General features: G+C 37.3%; 1 protein-coding gene across 2 annotated transcripts in view; it reads left to right on the top strand.

The window, feature by feature from the left end:
- The window catches only part of LOC113263922 (uncharacterized), a 124,318-nt gene extending 121,350 nt beyond the window's left edge, over positions 1-2,968 (top strand). Inside the window, exons 8-9 of one of the 2 annotated variants that reach the window (XM_057312238.1) lie at positions 1,350-1,465; positions 2,593-2,968. In XM_057312238.1, coding sequence (XP_057168221.1) covers positions 1,350-1,464 — 115 coding nt within the window. In that variant the 3' untranslated portion in view covers position 1,465; positions 2,593-2,968. Of the gene's footprint in view, positions 1-1,349 lie in introns of both variants that reach the window. The other variant, XM_057312237.1, reaches the window with a different exon arrangement.
- Positions 2,969-24,378: the final 21,410 nt, after the last annotated feature.

The following is a 24,378-nucleotide window of genomic DNA, read 5'->3' as shown; positions in this document are numbered from 1 at the left end:
AAATTTAACACTTAATTTATCAAATATACAACAGAATGAGGTTTCAAAAAGTAAAAACATATATATATATATATATTTATTATACCAAATTCAAGAAAGAGAATCTAACCAGCAATCCAAAACCACTTGCCACTACCTACCTTATTATATAAGATGATAAAATGCATATCCTTCTACCTCAGGATTCTATCCCTTGACAATAAGATGCTGGTGTGCACAAGAATCTGAGGAAGAGGGCGCTTGGGTGGCTCAGTCAGTTAAGCATCTGCCTTTGGCTCAGGTCATGATCCTAGGGTCCTGAGATCAAGTCCCACATTAGGATCCCTGCTCAGCAGGGAGCCTGCTTCTCCCTCTGCCTCTTGCTGATCCCCCTCCTTGTGCTCTCTCACTCTTTCTCTGTCAAATAAATAAATATAATCTTTAAAAAAAAAAAAGAATCTGAGAAAGAGAAAAGCGTGTTGGAGTAGAATTATTCATCCTCATACAACAAATTAAAAAAATGAACAACCAAATGATCAGTTTAATGTTAAAAAATAATGACTTCCATAATACCCATCACCAGCCTATTAAAGAGGGCACGCATTGCATGGTGCACTGGGTGTTATACGCAAGTAATGAATCATGGAACTTTACATCAAAAACTAGGGATGTACTGTATGGTGACTAACATAACATAATAAAAAAAAACTAAGGATATACTGTATGGTGACTAATATACCAAAATAAAAATCATTAAAAAAATAATGACTTCCATATATTCACATAGTAGAATGTTACATAGAAATGAAAATAAATGAACTATAGCTCTAAATGTAAGCATATATATAAGGTCACAAGAGTGTAAAAAGCAAGTCATATAAGAGTATATATAATATTGTTTTCTCTGCATACACTACTAAGATACCCTAAACTAAACATATATATGAATACATGTATAAATTTGTAATGTATAAATATTGACATTTAGTGAATTATATTTATTGATATGCAGTGAAATTACAGAGAAATGCGGGAAATAACAGAAAATTCAGTTGGTGATTTCCTCTGGTAAAGGGGGCTGGAGGAGACATGATCTGCTGGGGAAGATTGTGAGTGTGGGATGGATTTGCTATGTAATAAAAATACTTATGCCAATTACTTGGCCTTTTTCTTAGAAGAGGGTGTATATATCTTAAAGAAATGGTAATTTTTAAAACTTCCTGCTGGGTTGTATGTACATAGATATTTGTCTTTGTACCCATATATTGATTATATTTACCCTGTTGTATATGTATGATGTTTCATATAAAAATGAATTTTATTCAAATGTTCATTATCCAATAAACTTATGCTGTCTTTCGGTTTTACAGTCAAAATGCGAAGAGTATGATAATCCAGCACAAATCTGCACCAGAGAATATTATCCAGTCTGTGCAACCAATGGCAAAACTTACGGGAATAGATGTGTTTTCTGCCTCGCCATGATGTAAGACCACAGTAGTAAATGTGTGCTTTCTAAGTAATGAAATGCCGGTTACAAAATCTTCGTGTATCTATGTTGCTGATTCTCTGAACACAGAATACACAGAAAATTACTTATATTTCTGTAAAAGTCAAAGAAACACACTCGTATCTTTCCTTGAAATTCTTATTTCTAAAAGTTTCGTGTTTGAGCTCTCAGACCATAATCATGCTGGACATTCTGCAAATATTTAAATCAATTATTTAACTGACTATGAATTACTAATGACAGATGTGCAACCAATATGACATAATTCCAAAGCTCCGATGCCATTCAGTAGATCTCTGCTATACGCTAAAATCCATCAAATGAGCCCACTCATGCTGGAAAGAAACTCCTCTGATGGTCAGGTTTGCACCTGAACTTCCTGAGAACCTTTCAAACCTTCCTCACACTGCAGGGCATTCTGGTATACTTCCACCGAAACTTCCTTCCCTTTCTCCTTTACCCTGAAGGAATTTGTGGTCTAATGGCTCTGTCAGGCTTTCCTGCCTTGTCTACGTTTTTTTCTCATAGATGTTTCCTCTCCTAAAATCTTTGCCTTTACAATCCCAATGGTCCTCTGTTTCTCAAGAACCATTCTCACAATCCCTAATCCTTTCTTTTCTCAGGCAAATGCAGGTTCCGAGCCTGAGGGCAGGGCTGAGCAAGTAGGAAGGGTCAGTATCCTCAGAGCAGGGGTGCCTGGATGGCTCAGTCAGTTAAGCCTCTGACTCTTGATTTCAGCTCAGGTCATGATCTCAGGGTATATGATCTCAGGGTGTATGAGACTGAGCCCCACATTGGGCTCCGTGCTGGGCATGGAGCCTGCTTGGGATTCTCTCTCTCCCTCTCCCTCTGTCTCCCCCCACCCCCGCCCCACCCCACCTGTGTACACTCTTTTGCTCTTTCTCTTTAAAAAAAAAAAAATCCTCATAGAAAAGACCTGAAGACCTGGGAGCAGGTGGGGCCAGAAGTTTCTAGAAGTGAAGCACAGTATCTCCCCGGAGTCCACGTTCCAGACTTCTTCATGAAGAAGCACTTTGTGAATTTCTCAAGAGTTTAATGTGTTCTTTTAATAATTTCTTTTTTCTTTCTCTTTCTTTCTACAGAGAAAGTGGTAACAAATTTAAATTGTCCCATTTTGGTGAATGCTGACTTTTGATGGAGTTATATTTTGTAGGGATCTTATTGTAATCCCATTTTGCAGTGGATTCTACAGCCAATTAGAGTTTTTTAAATCAGGGTCTTAAATTCCTAGAAAACCCCAGACGAATCCTCCTATTGGACACAAGACGGAAAACTGGACATTCAAGGTTCTTTCCAATTCTAAGATCCTAGGATTTCAGGGTTTCTATTCTTTATGATCAATTCTCCAATGATAGCTTGAAAACAGTTATATATTAATTGTATGTTTGATAACATATAACCTAATGCAATCAAACTCCTAATATTTTGCTTAATAAAATGTTAAGTGATATTATTTTTATTAAAGTGCCCTTTATGTCTTTGCCTGAATAGTGCATACTTTTGGTAAGTATAAGGAAAAAAATTTGGAGCTAAAAGTTAATTTCCAAATATTATATTACTTAGGTATTTATAAAAAGTAGAGATATCTGAGATCTCTTTCCCAAAGAATCAGAAACTCTTTTTTTTATAGTTAGCTTTTATTTTTTTAATTTAAATTCAATTCACCAACATATAATACATCATTAGTTTTTGATGTCGATCAGAGAAAGACAATTATCATATGGTTTCACTTGTATGTAAAATATAAGGAATAGTACAGAGGTCATAGGGAAAGGGAGGGAAAACTGAATGGGAAGAAATCAGAGAGGGAGACAAACCGTGAGAGACTCTGGACTCTGGGAAACAAACTGAGGTTTGGGGAAAGGGAGGTGAGTGGGGGATGGGGTAGCTGGGTGATGGGCATTAAGGAGGCCACGTGATGTGATGAGCACTTGGTGTTATACACAACTAATGAATCAAGAATCAGAAACTCTTGTTGAAAATCAAAAAATGGGCAGAAGATATGAACAGACACTTTTCCAATGAAGACATACAAATGGCTAACAGACACATGAAAAAATGTTCAAAATCATTAGCCATCAAGGAAATTCAAATCAAAACCACACTGAGATACCACCTTACGCCAGTTAGAATGGCAAAAATAGACAAGGCAAGAAACAACAATTGTTGGAGAGGATGTGGAGAAACGGGATCCCTCCTACATTGTTGGTGGGAATGCAAGTTGGTACAGCCACTCTGGAAAACCGTGTGGAGGTCCCTTAAAAAGTTAAAAATTGAGCTACCCTATGATCCAGCCATTGCACTACTGGGTGTTTACCCCAAAGATACAGACGTAGTGAAGAGAAGGGCCATATGCACCCCAATGTTCATAGCAGCAATGTCCACAATAGCTAAATTGTGGAAGGAGCCGAGATGCCCTGCAACAGATGACTGGATTAAGAAGTTGTGGTCCATATATACAATGGAATATTACTCAGCAATCAGAAAGAATGAGTTCTCAACATTTGCTACAACATGGACGGCACTGGAGGAGATAATGCTTAGTGAAATAAGTCAAGCAGAGAAAGACAACTATCATATGATTTCTCTCATCTATGGAACATAAGAACTAGAATGATCAGTAGGGGAAGAAAGGGATAAAGAAAGGGGGGGGTAATCAGAAGGGGGAATGAAACATGAGAGACTATGGACTATGAGAAACAAACTGAGGGCTGCAGAGGGGAGGGGAGTGGGGGAGTGGGATAGACCGGTGATGGGTAGTAGGGAGAGCACATATTGCATGGTGCACTGGGTGTTATACACAACTAATGAATCATCGAGCCTTACATCGAAAACCGGGGATGTACTGTATGGTGACTAACATAATATAATAAAAAATCATTATTAAAAAAAAAAAAAAAAGAAACTCTTGTTGAGAATTTCAATTATAGCCATTATAGTGAGTGGATTTATTTTTTTGGTAACAGTTAAAAACACTTTATTCAAGATATTAAATTTATATATATGTATACACTATGGCTTTAATTAAGAAAATATAAACAGAAATTAATAGAAGATAATATGCCAAATATTAAAGTTGTTGCTTCTTGGTGATGGAATTATATATGTTTACTTTTCCAACTTTCTGATTCTTTTATCTTAATAAGAAAAATGTATTTACTATCATAAGGGGAAAAAATAATCCTCAATAAAGCAACAAAATATCTAAAGGCTTTCAGTGCTAAATAATCTAATTTTACCTATCTTAACATTCCCAGTGATATACACCAAAGTGCTTCCTCCATTTCCCAGGCTGACATTTCGAGTTAGGCTGGGCTTTATTAAGATCCAGGGAGGAATAGAAAGCTCTCTGGGTGCTCTTCCGCTCGCACAGCCGTGATCGCTATCCATCCCACAGCGCTTTCTCAGCTACTATATGAGCATATCAATCTTGCTGTTCTCAACCTGCTTATTCCTTTGCAAACATCCTAATGCTGCTTAGTTCCTCTGACACCAGCGTAGACTTATTACAACAAACTCCACACGGCACGTGTTACAAAGTAGTTTTGTGTTTTGGTGATGATTACCAAAGTCTTCGCATCACTCAAAATTGTAAATGCCACTAGGTTAGCATTAAGAATAATAATAACTGGAATTCCAATTAGTCCAATACGATATGTGTATTCCATATGTATATAAGTCGTATATGCTGACATCGTGGAAAGACACAACTCGTGTGTGCGCCTTCATAACGTGCTCATGACACTTGTGACCCACATGTTCTCTAAAGTAGTTCTTATTAAAACCTCATTAGACATTGTCTCCACTCTTCAGCAACATGAAAGTGACATGGGGAGTTTCACAATATTTAAAACCTGCCATTTTGGTAATGAAAAGGCAATTTTAATAGAGAACTTGCTATTCTACTCCTTTTAAAATAGATTCATCGAGATATTTACTTAGCAAAACAATCATTCTTGTAAATAATACAGAGATGCATAACCATCACCACAATCCAATTTAGGCTATTTACATTACCCCAGAAAAGCTTCTTCTAACCTGGTTGCAGGTAATCTGTCTTCCCAGTCCCATCGCCAGGCAACCACTAATCTGCATTCTTTCTCTATCGCCTTGTCTTTTCTGGACATTTCACATAGATAAAGTGAAGTAATACATAGTTTCCGTAATTGCTTCTTTCACTAGGCATAATGATCTAGAAGTTCATATACTTCAAATCAACTATCAGGAATTCATTATTTCTGCATGATGAATGGGGTATTCCATTTTGCACTGATGAACCATATTGTGGTTATTTACCAGTTAATGGGCACTTGGATTGTTTCTACTTTTTGGTTGTTATGAACAGTGCTATTAAGACCATTAGTGGGGCACCTGGGTGGCTCAGTTGGTTGAGTGTCTGCCTTTGGCTCAGGTCATGACCCCAGGGTCCTGAGATCGAGCCCCGTGTGGGGGTCCCTGCTCAGCAAGGAGTCTGCTTGTCTTTTTCTCCCTCTTCCCCTCCCCTCTGCTTGTGTGCTCTCTCCTGCTCTCTCTCTCAAATATATAAATAAAATATTTTTTTAAAAGATTTTATTCATTTATTTGACAGAGATAGAGACAGCCAGCGAGAGTGGGAACACAAGCAGAGGGAGTGGGAGAGGAAGAAGCAGGCTCCCAGTGGAGGAGCCTGATGTGGGGCTCGATCCCTGAACACCGGGATCACGCCCTGAGCCAAAGGCAGACGATTAACGACTGAGCCACCCAGGTGCCCCTAAATAAAATATTTTTAAAAAGAACATTAGTATACAAGTATTTGTATGGACGTATGGATTTTGTTTTGTTTTTCCTTGGGTGAATAGCAGGAGTGGAATGGATGATTCATATGGCAGGTGTATGTTGAACTTAAGACCTTGTTATCCAAAGTGGCTTTTCATGTTCTCTCTAGCAATGCATGAGGTTACACTTAGTCTACATCCTCATGAACACATTTTTTTATTTTCCTTTTTTGATTATAGCCATTGTGGCATTTATTATTTTCACAATACCATTTAAATCATTAAATGAAATCTGTGTATATACCTAATGGTCATAATTTTTTAAAAATGGCAAATCTTAATAAAAGATAATTTATCAAAATATTAAAATTGGTTGCATCTAGGTGATAGAGTTAGGGTTTCCTTTTTTTGCATTTTTACATCTTTTTTATTTCTCTTTGTATGAAGATATATTTACTATCATAATGGAAAAATTAACTTCAATAAATAAAAAAAGTGTCAATGTGTTTTATTGCTAATCTGACCTAATTTTACCCAACTTAACATTCTCCTATACTGACATTAGATACCGAAGTTTCTCCACCAGTCCCCAGATCAACATGCACAGTAACCATGGCTTTTATTAAGCTCCAAGGAAGAAATGAAAAGAATTCTGGGCACTCTCTCAAACAAGCAGGGTGTCAGGATACAGTCATTATTGCCATCTGCTATGCACTGAATGTTTGTGTCCTCCAAAATTGAAATGTTGAAATCTTAACCCCCAAGATGATGGTGCAGAGAGGTGGGGCTTTGGGGGAGTTAAGGGCCTAAGTGCAGAATCTTCATGATTAGGATTCGTGCTCTTATAAAAGAGAGCGTAGAGCACTAGCCTGCCCTTCTGCCATGTGAGGTTACAGTGAAAAGATGGCCATCTAGGAAGCTGGATCTCACCAGGCACTGAATCTGCTGGCACCATGATCTTGGACTTCCCAGCCTCTGGGACCATGAGAAATAAATGTTTAGTGTTTATAAAACACCTAGTTTGTGGTATTTTTGTTACAGTAGCTAAGACACTATTCATTCCATAATGCTTTATGAACCAGTGAGTGGACACTCAGAAATTAGCTTTTCTGAGCCATCTTGTTCTTCTATAAGAGTCTTCTTGGTGTCGCGGCCCTTCAACTCCTCTGTGTTAGGGCTATTACACCATATAAGGCACATGGTTGCAAGTAGTGTGTTTTGCTGTTCCTTGCAAAAGCCACCTCACTAGACATAATTGTAAATGGCAGTTGGTACCTAAACTGGAAAGCTTGTCCAAAATAATATTTTCAATTCATACAACAAATATTAATTGTGCAACCTAAGATTATAGAGTAAGAGTTGGATATAGAACCCAAAGGTCTAGGGGGAACAGAATGGCTTAAGAAAAGTGTATTTTGGCCAAGACCAAGGAAAGACCCCTGTGTTTGCCTTCACCTAGCAACCAACTCAAATGCTTCTGTCCTGCTCCTTCCTCAGAATCACCACCAAGACTCCTCTTGCCTCTAGTTACTCTCTAGATACATATACAAAGTCTAGATATCCTGAACTGAATAAATGCTTCAGATAACCATCACTCCAAATGCAGGTGGAGAGTGTACTTTAACAAAACTGTCCAGTAGGAAAAATCCAAAGTATACCAACCAGAGTTTTATCTGTTCTATACCATGACACGGCACTTAAAATTCATACATCCTTTGAGGTAATAATATTTAATAAAAGATGCATAAAATAACATTTAATAAAAGACTGTATGTCGAATGCCATTGTTCTATGTTACAGATTATAATCGTTGAATTATTTGAAACGACAAAGCAAAATTTGCAAATACAGGTGTCTGCGGTATTTGTTCGATAAATAATTTACACTCAATAGTAAATCATTCAATTCACCAAGAGTGAATTAATATCAAAGGACCACTTTTATTTTTTTCCTTTCTTTTTTTTAATTTAAATTCAATTAGCCAACATATAGTACATCATTGGTCTCAGATTGTGTTCAACAATTTATCAGTTGCAAATAACACCCAGTGCTCATCACATCACGTGCCCTCCTTAATGCCCATAACCCAATTACCCCATCCCCCCATGCACCTCCCCTCCACCAACTCTCTGTTTGTTTCCCATGGTTAAGAGTTTCTCATGGTTTTTCTCCCTCTCTGATGACTTCCCATTCGGTTTTCCTTCCCTCCCCCTGTGCATAATTCACTTTTAAAAATGTGACATATTCTCCATCTGAGGATTCAGAAATGCTTGGGATACTTAACATTGTGAAGGACCATAACTCTGGATTACCATACCCACATAACATTATTCAATAAAACCCAGCAAAGCCTAGAGTTTACTAATTTTACTGTTCTAAGCTTAAAAAAAATGCTCTTCTAACTGTAGTAAATGTAGGTTAACCCTGTCAGAATTAGGTATAGGAAATATGCCTATTATAAGGTTTGACTGATTTTCATTGTTTTAGGTTTATCGAAGTAAATTCACACATAAAAAAGTGCAACTTTTATAGGTATAAATTAGACACACTTACACAATTATGTAAGCCACTCCACAATTAAGTTCTAGAATTTTTCCATCATCCTAAAAAATTAACTTGCACCATCTTGCCAATTCCTTCCACTGACCCCAATCTCTGAAAACCACTTACCTAATTTCTGTGTTTGTTAACTATATTTGTGTTGAATTCAACTTAGAGTCACAGAAATTGCATAAATAGAAGTGAGTCCCTCATAGTCTTTAACTAGCTTCAGGCAGTGCTAACCCTTTACATAGCCAAGACATGATGACGAAGCCAGCGAATTGACATGGTATACTAGTATTGACTAAACTAAAGACCATACTAAGACTTCACCATTTTAAAAATGAATTCTACTTCTGTTTTTCCTTTTGGTGCCTCGTTCTACGAAACTTTCTATTTAAGGGGAACAGTGACGTTGGGAAGACTGGAGCCTGCTCTCAGTTCCCACTTGCCCTATTTTCATCATCTTGGTCTCAAGTCATAGCATTCTCTACCTTTTCCACAACTTTAGTGGTAAGTGCATTATGTTCTTCATGAAACTGTATGACATAATCCATTGTCTAACATTAACTTTACTGGTTGATATCAAAACCTTTAGTCTTCTGTGCTGATAGGCAGTTTTTCTTGCTTGCTCTCTGCTGATAAATACATATAAAAGAAGTCCAGTGAAATGTACATAAGTGCTTCCCACTATTTGCAATTCTAGACTTGCATTTACTTTTCCCACAAACATCTTACTACAGAATAATTAGTCTGCTGCACATTTCTCTAATGGTGTCTACATAAAAAAATTTAGTATGCATAATTTCACCTTAGAATATTAAACGAACATTTTCTAGACTTGAAAGAATTTAGGTTCTTGCACTGAATTGGCTAAGAACATTACAGTTTCAACGTTTCTTTCTAAGCCCTAGATTTCTTCAGTGTTAAAAAATCACTGGAAGGCCTCGGGTGATAAATAGAGTCCTCACACACAACTTAAGTGTGGACAGTTTTAATATATTATCTCTAGTATTTGTGACAAATCTATGGGACAGAAATTATTGCTCTCGTAGTTAAAATATGTAAATGTGGGGCACCTGGGTGGCTCAGTCGGTTAAGTGTCTGACTTGGTTTCAGCTCAGGTTGTGATCTCAGGATCCTGGGATCGAACCCCATGAGGGGCTCTGCATTCAGTGGGAAGTCTGCTTGAGGACTCTCTCCCTCTGCCCCTCCCTCCTGCACTCTCACGTTTTCTTTCTCTCAAATAAATAAATATTTTTAAAAACCTTAAACTACATAATGTGCATTAGAAAGTTTAGATGTAGTTGGGATCTGAACTGCACTCTCAAAGCTCTTTCCGCTGAGTCAGTCTGTAAAGCTGATTGATTAGTTACGAAGAAAATAACTGAAAAATCTCTCCTTTACTTTAAAAGCTTTCAGTAGCTCCCATGTACCTCTGAAGTAACGATTAATTTATTTATAGTACAGGCCACTGTCCCATCTGGTCTCAATTTCTGTCCCCAGCCTTTCTTATCTCCTATCCCAGAATTCACATTCTGTATTCTATCCCAGGGGTTCTCACACCTGGCTGCACTTAAATTTCACGTCAGAGCTTTTAAAACACACCAATACCAAGGATTCATGTATTAATCATTGATTCACAGTCTTGATGGCGAGTTGGTACATCCTTAGGCTTCAAGATGTTTCCAGGTGACTCTAATCTTCATGGAGTTTTTAAAACCACTAAGGATTTAAACACTTGTTGAATTAACGTTGCAAACTCCTTTTTCCCCGCTTGATGCCCTTGTTCCTTTCCTTGCTCACCTGCCTGGAGTTTTCGCATATCTGACCTGTCTTGCAATCCATAACCACACATATTACCTTCCACTCTTCTCATACTTCAGGGTTCCTGCTGAGAAAAGATGTATTGTGAAATATTTGTGAGGCGTCTCTCATGACTTACTTTATGAACTCCAGGGAGGACACAGAAGACCTGTGTTTTGTCTGCCCCAGGCCATCTGTCTTACCCTATAAAGCTCCTCACTGATGTATCAGTGAAAGCGACTCAGCTGGATGAATATGGATGGATGGTTGCATACTTGGTATGATGTCAATACTCTCAAATTGTTATGAGTTGTTTTGTGACCTAAAATGTGACCTACCTGGGGAAATGTTCCATGGATGCTTGAGTAGAACGTGTATTCTGATTCTGTTGGGTGCAGTGTTGGGATATATCTGTTAGGTCCCTTCAGCCTGCAGTGTTGTTCACATCTGTTGTTTTCTTATTGACCTGTCTGGATGTTCCGTTATTGAAAATGGGGTATTAAAATCTCCCTGCTATTATTTGTTGCTGTGATATGCTTCGATTTCATTCTCTATTTTTTTTGCATATCTTTGAGAGGTATTATCCTTTTGATTACCATGGGGCTTACATAAAACATCTTCTGGTTATAGCAATCTATTTTATGCTGCTAATAATTTAACTCCAATCACATACAAAATCTCTACACTTTTACTTCTCCCATACTTTATGTTATTGATGTCATACTTTGCTCATTTTTAAATGTAACTTTTTATTGTTGAGAAAAACACTATTTTTTAAGTTGTTGAGTTGTAAGAGTTCTTATATATTCTGGATACAAGAGTCTTATTAGATATATGGTTTGTAAATACTGTTTCCAATTCTGTGGATTGTTTTTTCTCTTTATGGTGTTCTTTGAAGCATAAAACTTCCAGTTTTGGTGAAGTCCAATTTATCTATTTTTTGCTTTGTTGCTTGTGCTCTACGTGTCAAATAAAAGAAATGATTGCCTTATCTAAGATCAGGAAGATTTTCTCCTACATTCTCTTCTAGGGCTCTTATAGTTTCAACTCTTGTCTCGATTACCTTTAGTCTATAGTCCATTATGAGTTCATATTTGTGTACGGTGTAAGAAGGTGTCCAACTATCTTATTTTGTTGCAGACATCCAATTGTATCAGCACTTTAAAATTATAAATTGCTTAGGAACAAATTAAACAAAGAAGTGTATGATTTATATACTGAAAAATACAAAATATTGTTGAAGAAATTAAAGAAGACCTACGTAAGTAGAAATGCATCCCAGACATATAACTGAAAATAGTTTTGGACTTAACATTGTCTAAATGGTCATACTTCCCAATATGATCTGCAGATTCAACACATTCGAAATTTCAGATGCCTTTTTGGACAGAAATTCAGAAAGTTATTGAGCATACTTTCTGCAATTTCAATCCTCTGAAATTTACTCAAGTTCATTTCATAATCTAACATTTGTTATATCCTATAGAATGTTCATGTGTGCTAGAGAGGAAATAGTACTCTGCTCTTTGGGGCGGAATTTTCTGTAGATATCTGTTAGATCTGTTGGTTTATAGTGATCTTCAAGTCTTTAATTTCCTTGTGAGTCTTCTGCTTACTTGTTCTATCTTGTTGAGCATGGAATATTGAAGTCTCTAAGTACTGCTGTCAAATTGTCTATTTCTCTTCTCAATTCTGTCAGGTTTTCCTTCATGTGTTTAAGGCTCAATTACTGAGTAGATATACGTTTTAAGTTTATGTCTTTCTGATGGATTGACACTTTTCTCATAAAATTTTCTTTTTATCAATCAATAATTTTTGTCTTATATTTCATCTGGTGTTGGTGTAGCTACTTCAGCTCTCTTCTTTAAAAAAAAAAAAAGATTTATTTATTTGTTTGAGGGAGAGGGAGAGAGAATCTTAAGCAGACTCTGTGCTGAATGTGGAGCCCAACACAGGACTCGATCTCATGACCCTGATATCACGACCTGAGCCAAAAGCAAGAGTTGGACGCTTAATGATCTTCACCACCCAGGTGTCCCTCAGCTCTTTTCTTGTTATTTGCATGATGTGTCTTTTTTCATTATTTTACTTTCACACTATTTGTGTCTTTAAATCTGAAGTGTATCTGTTGTAGACAGCATTCAGTTGGTTCTTTTTTTTTTTTTAATCTATTCAGCAAATCTCTGCCTTCTGATTGGAGTGTTTAGTTCCATTTCCATTTCATGTAATTAGTGGTAAGTTAAGGCTTATCTCTGTTCTGTTGTTTTACTATTTATTTTTCAAATATCTAATCTCCCTTCTATTCCTCTATTGCTACCTTATTTGGTTAAACATTTATTTTCTAGAATAGCATTTTCATTCCTTTGTAATTTATTTACTATATACTTCGTAGTTACATATCTCCCAACATGAGACATTCTGAGCATGTCTGTTTCAGACTTCTTTAGGGATAGGATCCATTTGTTGGCCACAGTCTTCCACTTGTATACAGTTAGAAGAGGATTCAAAGTTTAGCTTCTTTAATTGCCCCAATAATTGAAATTACCTGCCTACATGGAATTCCATGGTCAGTTTTTCTGTTTTTATCATTCTCCATAAATTTGACTCTTTGTCTTCAATTTCTAAAACACTCTCCTATCCATCACAGATTTCAGGATATTAGAAAGGGGTACTTGATGATTATCTGGTTCACCATTCTTGAGCCAGCATTATTTTGGGAACTTCTAAATTGGTGTGACAGGCTGGTTGTGAAAGATTCACTTATCACCACTTCAAACAAGATCTTTTTATTTTCCTCTCTATATAGGTATGGATTCCACAAATATCAAATTTCAAAAGATAGAGTTAATTTTAGGACATTTTGTAAATCATCTTTGTACTCCAAAGTTGTCATTTTACAGAAGACAAAATACCTATGAATCAATTTAATCAGAGAGATTTCTTCACACATAGAAGACTTTAAAAATAGGAAGACATATCATGTTTTTAGATGGAAATATTTGAAAGTATAAAAGACAAAAATTGTGACTCTATTAACTTGTTTGGACAATTTCATTTTTGACTCCTAATGGATAAATCTTATAATTGAACAAAATGGCTTGAAGATAAAAAATACAACAATTTCCTAGATAATTTTGATAGTAGAAATAGCATAATTCTATATAGGTATTACAATATTTATTATAAGAGTATAAATCTGTAAATACTTATAAACCTTATTTAAATCTATAATTCTCTGATAATAAAAGGTTAAAATAAAAAATTAAATAGTTCTACTGAGTCTAGGGGGCACCTGGGTGGTTCAGCGACTGCTTTCAGCTCAGGTCATGATCCTGGAGTCCCAGGATCGAGTCTTGCACCTGGCTCCCTGCTGAGCAGGGAGTCTGCTTCTCCTTCTGACCCTCCCCCTTCTCATGCTCTCTCTCTCTCTCATTCTCTCTCAAATAAATAAATAAAATCTTTAAAAAAAATAAATAGCTCTACTGAGTCTAATATGTTTGTAGTGTAGAAAACTTTTAAGAGGTCTGCCTATGTCTAATTATAGTTTCCCAGACTCTTTTTCTTGCTCTGATTCTCTTGAGCCTTTCTAGGCCACTTGCTTGGAAAAGTTGCACATCTCTTCTATATCTTAGAATCTGTAACCTCTCTTGTTACTCTTTTCCTTCCCCATATTTCTGGCTTTATCACATCAAATTGTCTTCAAATTGTCTCTAACCTCGCATGAACCACTGCAGAGACTCTAGGCAGAGCATAAACTACCCCTATGTCTTATTCACCTTGGGCCATTTGTTTTACCCCTCGGGTTCCTCACACAAAGACAGATCAAAGAACTCCTCAGCTGGATCCGTGCAAATGAGGGGGAAAGTCAAACAAGATAACCAATCTCCAGAGCTGTTAACTTCCATCTTCCCTACCTTCTCTGTGGGAGGTAGGTCATGTGGGGGGATCTTGAAATGTAGTCTTAGTGTATAAATTCCTTCCAGAAACAATATAGCTCCTATTTTCCTGAGGAAAGTACTGAGATTCAAAAGTAAATGGTTTCTTTAAGTGGAACAAACATTCTTGTAGGCTTACCAAAGGACTGGGAGAGTAAGTTGCTCTTTCTTATTTATGAAAAGAGGACTTTATTCCTACATTTTTTTCTCTTGCTAACTACATAGTTAGGTGGTCTTCAGTTCACATGTTGTGTCTTGTTGATCTTTGGATTGGAGTAAGAAAAAGGGACAAGTTGACTTGAATTTGGATTCTAGATGTTAGAGAAGTTCCCTTGCAAGTAGTAAAATTTTGGAAAAGTGGACCCAGATTCTGTTTGTTTGTCCATTGCAAATGTATAGGACATACGCATACATGTTTCTTAAATTGCTTCTCTCTTTGCTCTGTCAGCCGAAAGCACCTGGGAATAGCAAAGAGCATACCTAACACCTAGTTGTGATTTCTAAATCCTAGTTTCCAATGAAAGGAAGTCAGGGTCTTTGGAGAAATGGCTGATTTTAGGACTGAGGCATAAGATAAACAAGTTGAGCCTGAGGCATCTTGTAGTGCCAGAAAATAAGGAAGTGAAATAACAAAACACTGGTGGTATGCCAAAGAGACACAGATCCCAATGACCAAAACTGGAAAGAAGTATGCTTTGGTAAAAAGTGTGCTTATGAGGATAAGCATGTATTTCAGGGTAGAGACTGTTCAAATGAACAACAACAACATGAGTTCAAATTGATTTTTTGGAATATCATTAACTGATTGAGTGTAAGTTGCTTGAGGCAAATGATCTTATCTGTTTTGTTTACCATTCCGTGCCTACTGTCTCTCACCACAGTAGTAGACATTTAATAATGCAGATATTAACAAATATTAGTTCTTGTACTTCTACTCCCTAGAGCAAAGGGTATTGCATAGCCTACTGGAAAAATTTCTACAAGAGCTTAAAACAATTTGGTTACACAGTTCTCTAGCTGCCTACACTAACTGAAGGATGGAATGGATGAATAAAAGCCTGCTATTTACTTGTTTTTTTAAAAATTTTTGTTTAAATTCCATTTAGTTAACACATAGTGTATTCTTAGTTTCAGGGGTAGAATTTAGTGATTCATCAGTTGCATGTAATAGCCAGTGCTCATTACATCCAGTGCCCTCCTTAATGCTCATCCCCCAGGTACCCCATCCTCCCAACCCCCGCCTCCAGCAACCCTCAGTTTGTTTCCTATAGTTAAGTCTCTTATAGTTTGCCTCCTTCTCTGTTTTTATCTTATTTTATTTTTCCCTTCCTTCCCCTCATCTTTTTTGTTTCTTAAATTACAGATATGAGTGAAATCATATGGCATTTGTTTTTCTCTGACTGACTTATTTCACTCAGCATAATACCTTCTAGTTCCATCCACATCATTGCAAATGGCAAGATTTCATTCTTTTTGATGACTGAGTAATATTCCAGTGTGTGTGTGTGTGTGTGTGTGTGTGTGTGTGTGTGTGTGTGTTTACACATCTTCTTTATCCATTCATCTGCCGATGGATATCTGGGCTCTTTCCATAGTTTGGCTATTGTGGACATTGTTGCTATAAACGTTGAAGTGCATGTGCCCCTTTGAATCACTATTTTTGTATCCTTTGGATAAATACCTAGAAGTGCAATTACTGGGTCTATGGTAGCTCTATTTTTAACTTTTTGAGGAATCTCCATACTGTTTTCCAGAGTAGCTGTACCGGTTTGCATTCCCACAGTGTAAGAGGGTTCCCCTTCCTCCACATTCTCACCGACATCTGTTGTTTCCTGACTTGTTAATTTTAGCCATTCTGACTGGTGTGAGGTGCTGTCTCATTGTGGTTTGATTTGTATTTCCTTGATGCTGAGTGAAGGTTAGCATTTTTTCATGTGTCTGTTAGCCACTTGTATGTCTTCTTTGAAGAAATGTCTGTTCATGTCTTCTGCCAATTTCTTGACTGGATTCTTCATTTTTGGGGTGTTGAATTTGAGAAGTTCTTTATTTCAGATAGTACCCCTTTATCTGATAAGACATTTGCAAATATCTTCTCCCATTCTGTAGGTTGCCTTTTCATTTTGTTGATTGTTCCCCTTGCTGTACAAAAGCTATTTATCTTAATGAAGTCCCAATAGTTCATTTTTGCTTTAGTTTCCCTTGCCTTCGGAGAGTGTCTAGCAAGAAGTTGCTGCAGCCAAGGTTGAAGAGGTGACTGCTTGTGTTCTCTAGGATTTTGATGGATTTCTGTCTCACATTTAGGTCTTCAACCATTTTGAATTTATTTTTGTGTATGATATGAGAAAGTAGTCCAGTTTCATTCTTCTGAATGCCCAATTTTCCCAACACCACTTGTTGAAGAGACTGTCTTTTTTCCATTGGGTATTTTTTCCGGCTTCATCAAAGATTAGTTGACCATAGAGTTGAGGGTCCACTTCTGGGTTCCCTATTCTGTTCCATTGATCTATGTGTCTGTTCTTGTGCCAGTACCGTTCTGTCTTGATGACTATGGCTTTGTAATACAGCTTGAAGTCTGGAATTGTGATGCCTCCGGCTTTGGTTTTCTTTTACAACATTATTCAGGGTCTTTTAGGGTTCCATACAAATTTTAGGATTGTTTGTTCCAGCTCTGTGAAAAATGTTGATGGTATTTTGATAGGGATTGCATTGAATGTGTAGATTGCATTGAATGTATAGACATTTTAACAATATTTGTTCTTCCAATCCATGAGCATGGATTGTTTTTCCATTTCTTGGTGCCTTCTTCAATTTCTTTCATAAGTGCTCTATAGTTTTCAGAGTACAGATCTTTTACCTCCTTGGTTAGGTTTATTCCTAGTTTATGGTTTTTGGTGCAATTGTAAGTGGTATCAATTCCTTGATTTCTCTTTCTGCTGCTTCATTTTTAGTGTATAGAAATGCAACTGACTTTTGTGTGTTTATTTTGTATCTTGTGACTTTGCTGAATTCCTTATCAGTTCTAGCAATTTTTTTGGTGGAGTCTTTTGGGTTTTCTATATAAAGTATCATGTCCTCTGTGAAGAGTGAAAGTTTGACTTCTTCTTTGCTGGTTTGGATGCCTTTTATTTCTTTTTGTTATCTGATTGCCGAGGCCAGGAATTCCAGGACTATGTTGAACAGCATTGGTGAGAATGGACATCCCTGTCATGTTCCTGACCTTAGGGGAAAGCTCTCAGTTTTTCCCCGTTAAGGACGATATTTGATGTGGGTCTTTTATATATAGCTTTTATGACGTTGAGGTATATTCCCTCTATTCCTACATGGTGGAGTGTTTTTATCAAGAAAGGATGCTGTATTTTGTCAAATGCTTTTTCTGCATCTATTGAGAGGATCATATGGTTCTATTTACTTACATATTCATTGAGCAACTTCAATTCGTTTTGCCTGGTAAATATTTTCTAAACACCAGATGTCTCACAGGATTTCTATTTAGATGCAGCATTTCATTTAGTCAAACAGACATACTATGTTCTGAAGTTTCCTGATCATAAGATTTATGTGATGCAGTTGTTAATCCACTGTAACCCAATGACCCTATCCTGGAAATTTTAATGCATACGAATGGTGTGATCTCAGGAATCTATTATGTAAAGGCACTCAGGTTACTCTCATCAATGTGTGTATTTGGAATACACTTCCATACATGGCATCCTGTTATGTGATAACCATTTTCCTAGGCTTCCATTAAAGAATGATAAGTAATATAATAAATATATGTCATATAACCTTTTTATTTAAAATAATGTCTAATGACAGAACTGTTTTATAAGTTTCAAACAAATAAGGATAATACATTTAAGGAGTTCAATAAAAAACTTGATGCAATTATTATTTTAGAAACATAATACCACCAAATCTTATAATTGGATGAAACATGAAAGGTTCTCAAGTCCCATTTTTCCTAGAAATAAGGTATCTCCTAACCAGTAGCTATTTCCAGGGTTTAGTTGAGAAGTTCATGTGTAACTGTAAAATATGTGAGAAAATGAAATGGCAAGAGGAGCCATGTGATTACACAGCCACAACACAGCATCAGCAGTCAGCATAATAAGCAAATCTCAATAGACTCTCCACATTCTCTAAGGCGAGTTAGAGACCTTAGCATTCACCTATGACTGACTAGCTTGTCTCAAAATAACCCCTTCTTTGAACGATTACACAACATTTGCAGCCACACGGACGGGACTGGAGGAGATTATGCTAAGTGAAATAAGTCAAGCAGAGAAAGACAATTATCATATGGTTTCACTCATTTATGGAACATAAGAAATAGCAGGAAGATTGGTAGGAGAAGGAAGGGAAGAATGAAGTGGGGTAAACAGAAGGAGGAATGAACCATGAGAGACTGTGGACTCTGGAAAACAAACTGAGGGCTTCAGAGGGGAGGGGGGTGGGGGATTGGGATAGGCCGGTGATGAGTATTAAGGAGGGCACATATTGCATGGTGCACTGGGTGTTATACGCAAATAATGAATCATGGAACACTGCATCAAAAACTGAGGATGTACTGTATGGTGACTAATATAACAAAATAAAAATTATAAAAATAAATAAATAAATAAATAATAAATATATAATTTATCATATAAGTATTTATGTACTTTTATGTTATATAAAATTATATATGTGTGTGTGTGTGTGTGTGTGTGTAGTCCAACCGTTTGTGGCAGATGAAGAAATGGAAGCCCAGACTGATGAAGTGACTTGGTCAAGGTTGCATAGTTCACGGAAAAAGTTGGGATCAGAGCCCATATTTCACCAATTCTCAGAGTTCCAGCGCTTTCCTCCATGTGCACCCGAAGTGGGTAGGATCTTTATTTGTTTCTTTGGTCTTAGTCTAAACTCCCTATGATCAATACCACTAATTCTCTGGAGCAACATGCTACTGCTACGTAACATTTTCAGTCTTTCCTGTACAAGGGGAAAAGGACTAATGAAGGGTGTGTTGAGTTGTGGGGAGTGGTGTGACTTTAAAATAGCTTAACTGGCTGAAGGAAATACCATAGTGGGAGTGGCGACTCATGTTGGGGAGTGAAAAAAGCTGCATATCAACCATGAGTTTGTACTTGCCAGATCCAGGAAGGAATTTGTAGGAGGAGTGGGCTCTGGAGTCAGATGAGCTGAGCTTAAATCCCTACTCTATTATTTACTAGGTATGGGACCTTGAACAATCAATCTCTGTACGTCTGTACTCTGTATCCTCTGTAATGAAGATAATTATAGCGCCTGCACGTCATGGTGTTACTGTGAAGAATGAATGGGTTTGTACGAGTAAAATTCTTACACAAATGCCTGACACCATTCAGCCAATGTTAGCTTTGATCTAAGAGGGGAAATTAGATGTAAGTAGCAGTCATTGGGCATGACCAAAAGGGCTTTCCATGAGGCCATTAGGTATCTTAGAAACTTCCAATAGGATCTGCTTGTTGAACCGACTTGTGGGGTGTGATTTTAGGGTATTAAAAATCTCCTTCAATCCAGAGCTGATACAGTGCCTGAAAATCTCAGCCCTAGATAATGACATTAAAGACTGTTACAATCAAATGTGTTATCTAGAAGTACATCAATCATAGAAGTCATTACCACCTCATCATCAATTCACTTGTCATCTGAGACAGCTAGTCATTTTAGCCAAAACTGCGGTAGGAAGCACAGTCGAGAATGGTATTAAGGGGGTATGACGAGTACCTCCAAAGCAGTCATAGCAGACGCTGTTGGTGTTCATATCCCCTTGGCATTCACCTCTACACGCCAAAAGGCTGCTTACTCAAAAACCTATGCAAGGTAGAAATGCAAGAAAGCTAATGACCCTGGAGTGATCCTTCAATAATGATGGTAGGCATGTCCATGGCTAATATCCCTGCTTGCTAGCCCCTTAGTTGGAACAACTGGGAAGTGTGTTCTATGCTGTCACCCAGAGTTCCCCATGGGTTTGAGCTCTGGTTGTCCATATTGGTAACAGGCATGAAAGTGTGTACTCTTTTTTTGGATTTTTATTCTTTCCCTTTTCACTCCACTACTCTCTCACTTGTTTCCTGGTGTGCCTCATAACTTCACTACTTACACACTAAATTCTGGCATCAATTCCAGTGTGCGTGGAAGGGGCAGTGTTTCCCCTAACACCAGCATGCTCTGACACCAGCTCGATGTCCTACAACTTGACTCAATTCTGACATTATCTACCTGGAGATAGCATCAGGTTGCACAGGTGAAAGGCTCAGTCCAACAAGACTGCCCCCACCTCAGATGCCAATCAAAAAGCCAGGTTGTTATAGATACTTCTGACCATCTGGCTATAAATCTGAGATTTCCATGACCCACTCAGTTAATTTGCTAGAGTGGCTCACAGAACTCAGGAAACCTGTTTACTCACTAGATTACTGATTTATTACAAAAGATAGTAAAGAATGTGAATCAACAGTCAAGTAAAGAGATACATGTGTTGAGGTCCCGAACAAAGGAGATTCTGTCTTCATGGAGTTTGAGGCCTGGCATAATGGCATGTCGAAGCATTCTGGTTCACCAGCCTGGAAGCTCTCTGAAACCCCTCCTTTCGGGTTTTTATGGAGGCTTCATTACAAAGGCACGATTGATTAAATCATTGGCCATTGATAACTGATTCCAGCCTCTCTCACTTCACTGGACATCAGGGGGTGGGACTGAAAGTTCTAGCCCTTTATTCCTGCCCTGGCAACCAGCCTCCATCCTTAGAAGCCTTCTAAAACTCATCTCACTATCATAAACCCAGCTGTGGTAGAAAGGAGCTTGTTATGAAAAAAAGACACCCATTTTACCTTTATTGGCTCTGAAGCATTTTCAGGAACTGAGGACAAGATACCAAATATGAGGACAAAGATGGTTCCTTTGCTCTTATTGCTCAGGAAATTCCAAGGGTTTTGGGAACTGTGGACAATGACCAAATATATATATGAGAAATATATTTTGGTCATCTGAGTGACCAAATACATATTCCTTATAAATCACAATATTGCACACTCAAACCCGTGACTCAGGATCTTCCTTTGGGGGAAGCCCAAACCAAGTTGGCAACCTTTAAGTATTTTGTTGGGTTCTCCCATGCCTCTTGTTCTTTCTGCCCCTCTCAATTCCCCACATTTCCAACTACAATTCCAATCCCCAAATTTAGGGGCTATTTTTCCTGACATAGCCATTACTGCAGTGTGGGAGTAATATTTCTATGGCAATCTTCCTGACGTAAGTAGTAGATATTCAGAATTAATAGTACCACAGAACTGTCCTGAGACAAGCAAGCCACATAGAATGACATTTGGGAAGGAAAAAAATGTCAAAAAAAAAAAAAAAAAAAGGTTTCTCTGTAGAGCTTAAGACCTCAACATCTTTGACAAACAGTTTCTAAATGAAATCAGGAAAGTCAGGTTTGGGTTAGCTGCAAGTTTTCTGACACCTCTTGCATCAGTACCACCATCAACAAGATTTGCAGGTTCTATCCATCCTCAGACTTGCTGACCCTGACGGTATTATAGGGCTCATATCAGATTCATCAGTCTTCTTGGAAAGTGCAGTTTTTTTACTGTGTGGGCCAAGGGCAGACCACCTCAAGATGGCCACTTTGACATGAAGATTATTTTGAGTTAAAAAGCAATAGAATTGCATGGTGCGCTGGGTGTTATACGCAACTAATGAATCATTGAACTTTACATCAGAAGCCAGGGATGTACTGTATGGTGACTAACATAATATAGTAAAAAAACATTAAAAAAAAAAGAAAGAAAGAAAGTTTTAAAAAATAATAATAAAAAAAAAAAGCAATAGAAGCCCAGTAGATTTAAGAAAAGCTCTTTGCATACCCCCCCTCAACTGCCTAAAAAGAGTTTAGATAGAGAAACTATTCCAAGAAGAGAGCTCTCACCATCGATAACTACATTATGATATGAACTAGGTATAATAAGGAAGAACCTGGAAAGACCTGTCTAATCCAAGTCTTCCGTGTCCTATTGTTTCTGAGTGGCTCAGCAAATATTTGTTTACCAAACATTTACTGTTTTTCTTCTTCCCGAGGATTGCATTCCTTCCCTTTGAAGTCCCAGACCCCTACCCCTTCTCCTTAATTCAGAATGACATATACACCTTATTTTGCCTGGCTGTTTTTGGAATTTCCATGTCTGGGTGGACTCCCTGTACTTATGCTATTAAATTTGATTTTCTCCTGTGAATCTATCTCATGTCAATTTGATTCTGTGGCTGGAAGGAACTTGGAGCAGACAGGAGGTTCTTGCTCCTAACAATACAGAACTGGAAAATATTAACATTTCTAAATCTCTAAAGGCATACAATGAACTAAAGGGAGCAAGTACTTTATGAAAATAAACATAATAATTAATACCTTAAATTCAATATTGCTAAAATGTGACTAAACTACTGTAGTGTTTAGACAATGATGACAAGGCAAAAACAAGTAACTTTCAAAACAATCTCAGACCAGGCATACTATTTTGTAACCTTTTTTCCCCTTCTTACAAAGCAATGACAATGCTTATCGAGTCTTAAATAAAGGATGGCTCATTAAAACCTTCACGTGAATAATAGTACTCAGTGTTTATATAGTGTTTTTTTCACTGCGGAGCTCTAAGAATTATCAAATAATCATGGGACTTGCTAGGTCACCTACTTTACACCCAACACCATCTTACCCCTTGCCTTTATGAACGATTTTTGAAGGTGATTTCAAACATATAACCACTATATTCTTTTTTTTAAATTTTTTCCTTTTTCTTTTTTTTTAACTTAAATTCAATTAGCCAACATATAGTACATCATTAGTTTCAGATGCAGTGCTCAATAATTTATCAGTTGCATATAACACTCAGTTACAAATTCAACTTAATTAACATATAGTGTATCATTAGTTTCAGAGGTAGAATTTGGTGATTCATCAGTTGCATATAACACCCAGTGCTCATTACCTCAAGTGTCCTCCTTAATGCCCATCACCCAGTTTCCTCGTCCCCTCACCCACCTCCCCTCCAGCAACCCCCAGTTTGTTCCCTATAGTTAAGAAGAGTCTCTTATGGTTTGTCTCCCTCAATGGTTTCATCTTATTTTCACTACATTCTTAAATGGTTCCAGAAATAGAGATTTATTAATCATCATTTATTTTTTCAATTATTCATCAATATAATAAACTTTCCATTTGTCCAGCCATTCCATCTATCCTCTCATCCATCTACTTCCAAATGTTTATTAAGCAGCCACCACACGTGAGGTCTTACGCTAAGTTCTGGCTATACAGTAGTGATCAACACAGAGATGGGTGCCAGCTCTCATGGATCCAATGGTATGCTGAATTCTGTAGCATAAATTCTTTTTTAAGTTTTTTTTTTTAAGATTTATTTATTCATTTGAGAGAGAGAGAGAGCAGGGGCAGGGGCAGAGGGGGAAGGAGAGAAACAATCCCAAGCAGACTCCCCACTGAGTGGGGAGCCCAGCACAGGGCTCAATCTCACGACCCTGAGATCATGACCTGAGTTGAAATCAAGAGTCAGATGCTTAACTGACTGAGCCACCCACGTGCCCCTACAGCATAAATTCTAATAAGATTTCTGTAATTATATTATTTCCATCTAAAATATTTTTTGAAATAGATTTTTCCTAAATAAGGCTCAGGCAGTTAATTTGAGGCATAATATCATACATCTAAACTCCACAGATACAAAGGTAAGAACACTCAGAAAGAGAATGGAAGCCTTGTGTCTATAGAGCTGAATTCAACACTACCAAGCCTGTGCAGGCT

Source organism: Ursus arctos, unplaced genomic scaffold (assembly GCF_023065955.2).
Source record: "Ursus arctos isolate Adak ecotype North America unplaced genomic scaffold, UrsArc2.0 scaffold_15, whole genome shotgun sequence".
Taxonomy (NCBI): domain Eukaryota; kingdom Metazoa; phylum Chordata; class Mammalia; order Carnivora; family Ursidae; genus Ursus; species Ursus arctos.
The sequence above is the reverse complement of the archived record's forward strand: the minus strand, read 5'-3'. Positions and strand labels throughout refer to the sequence as shown.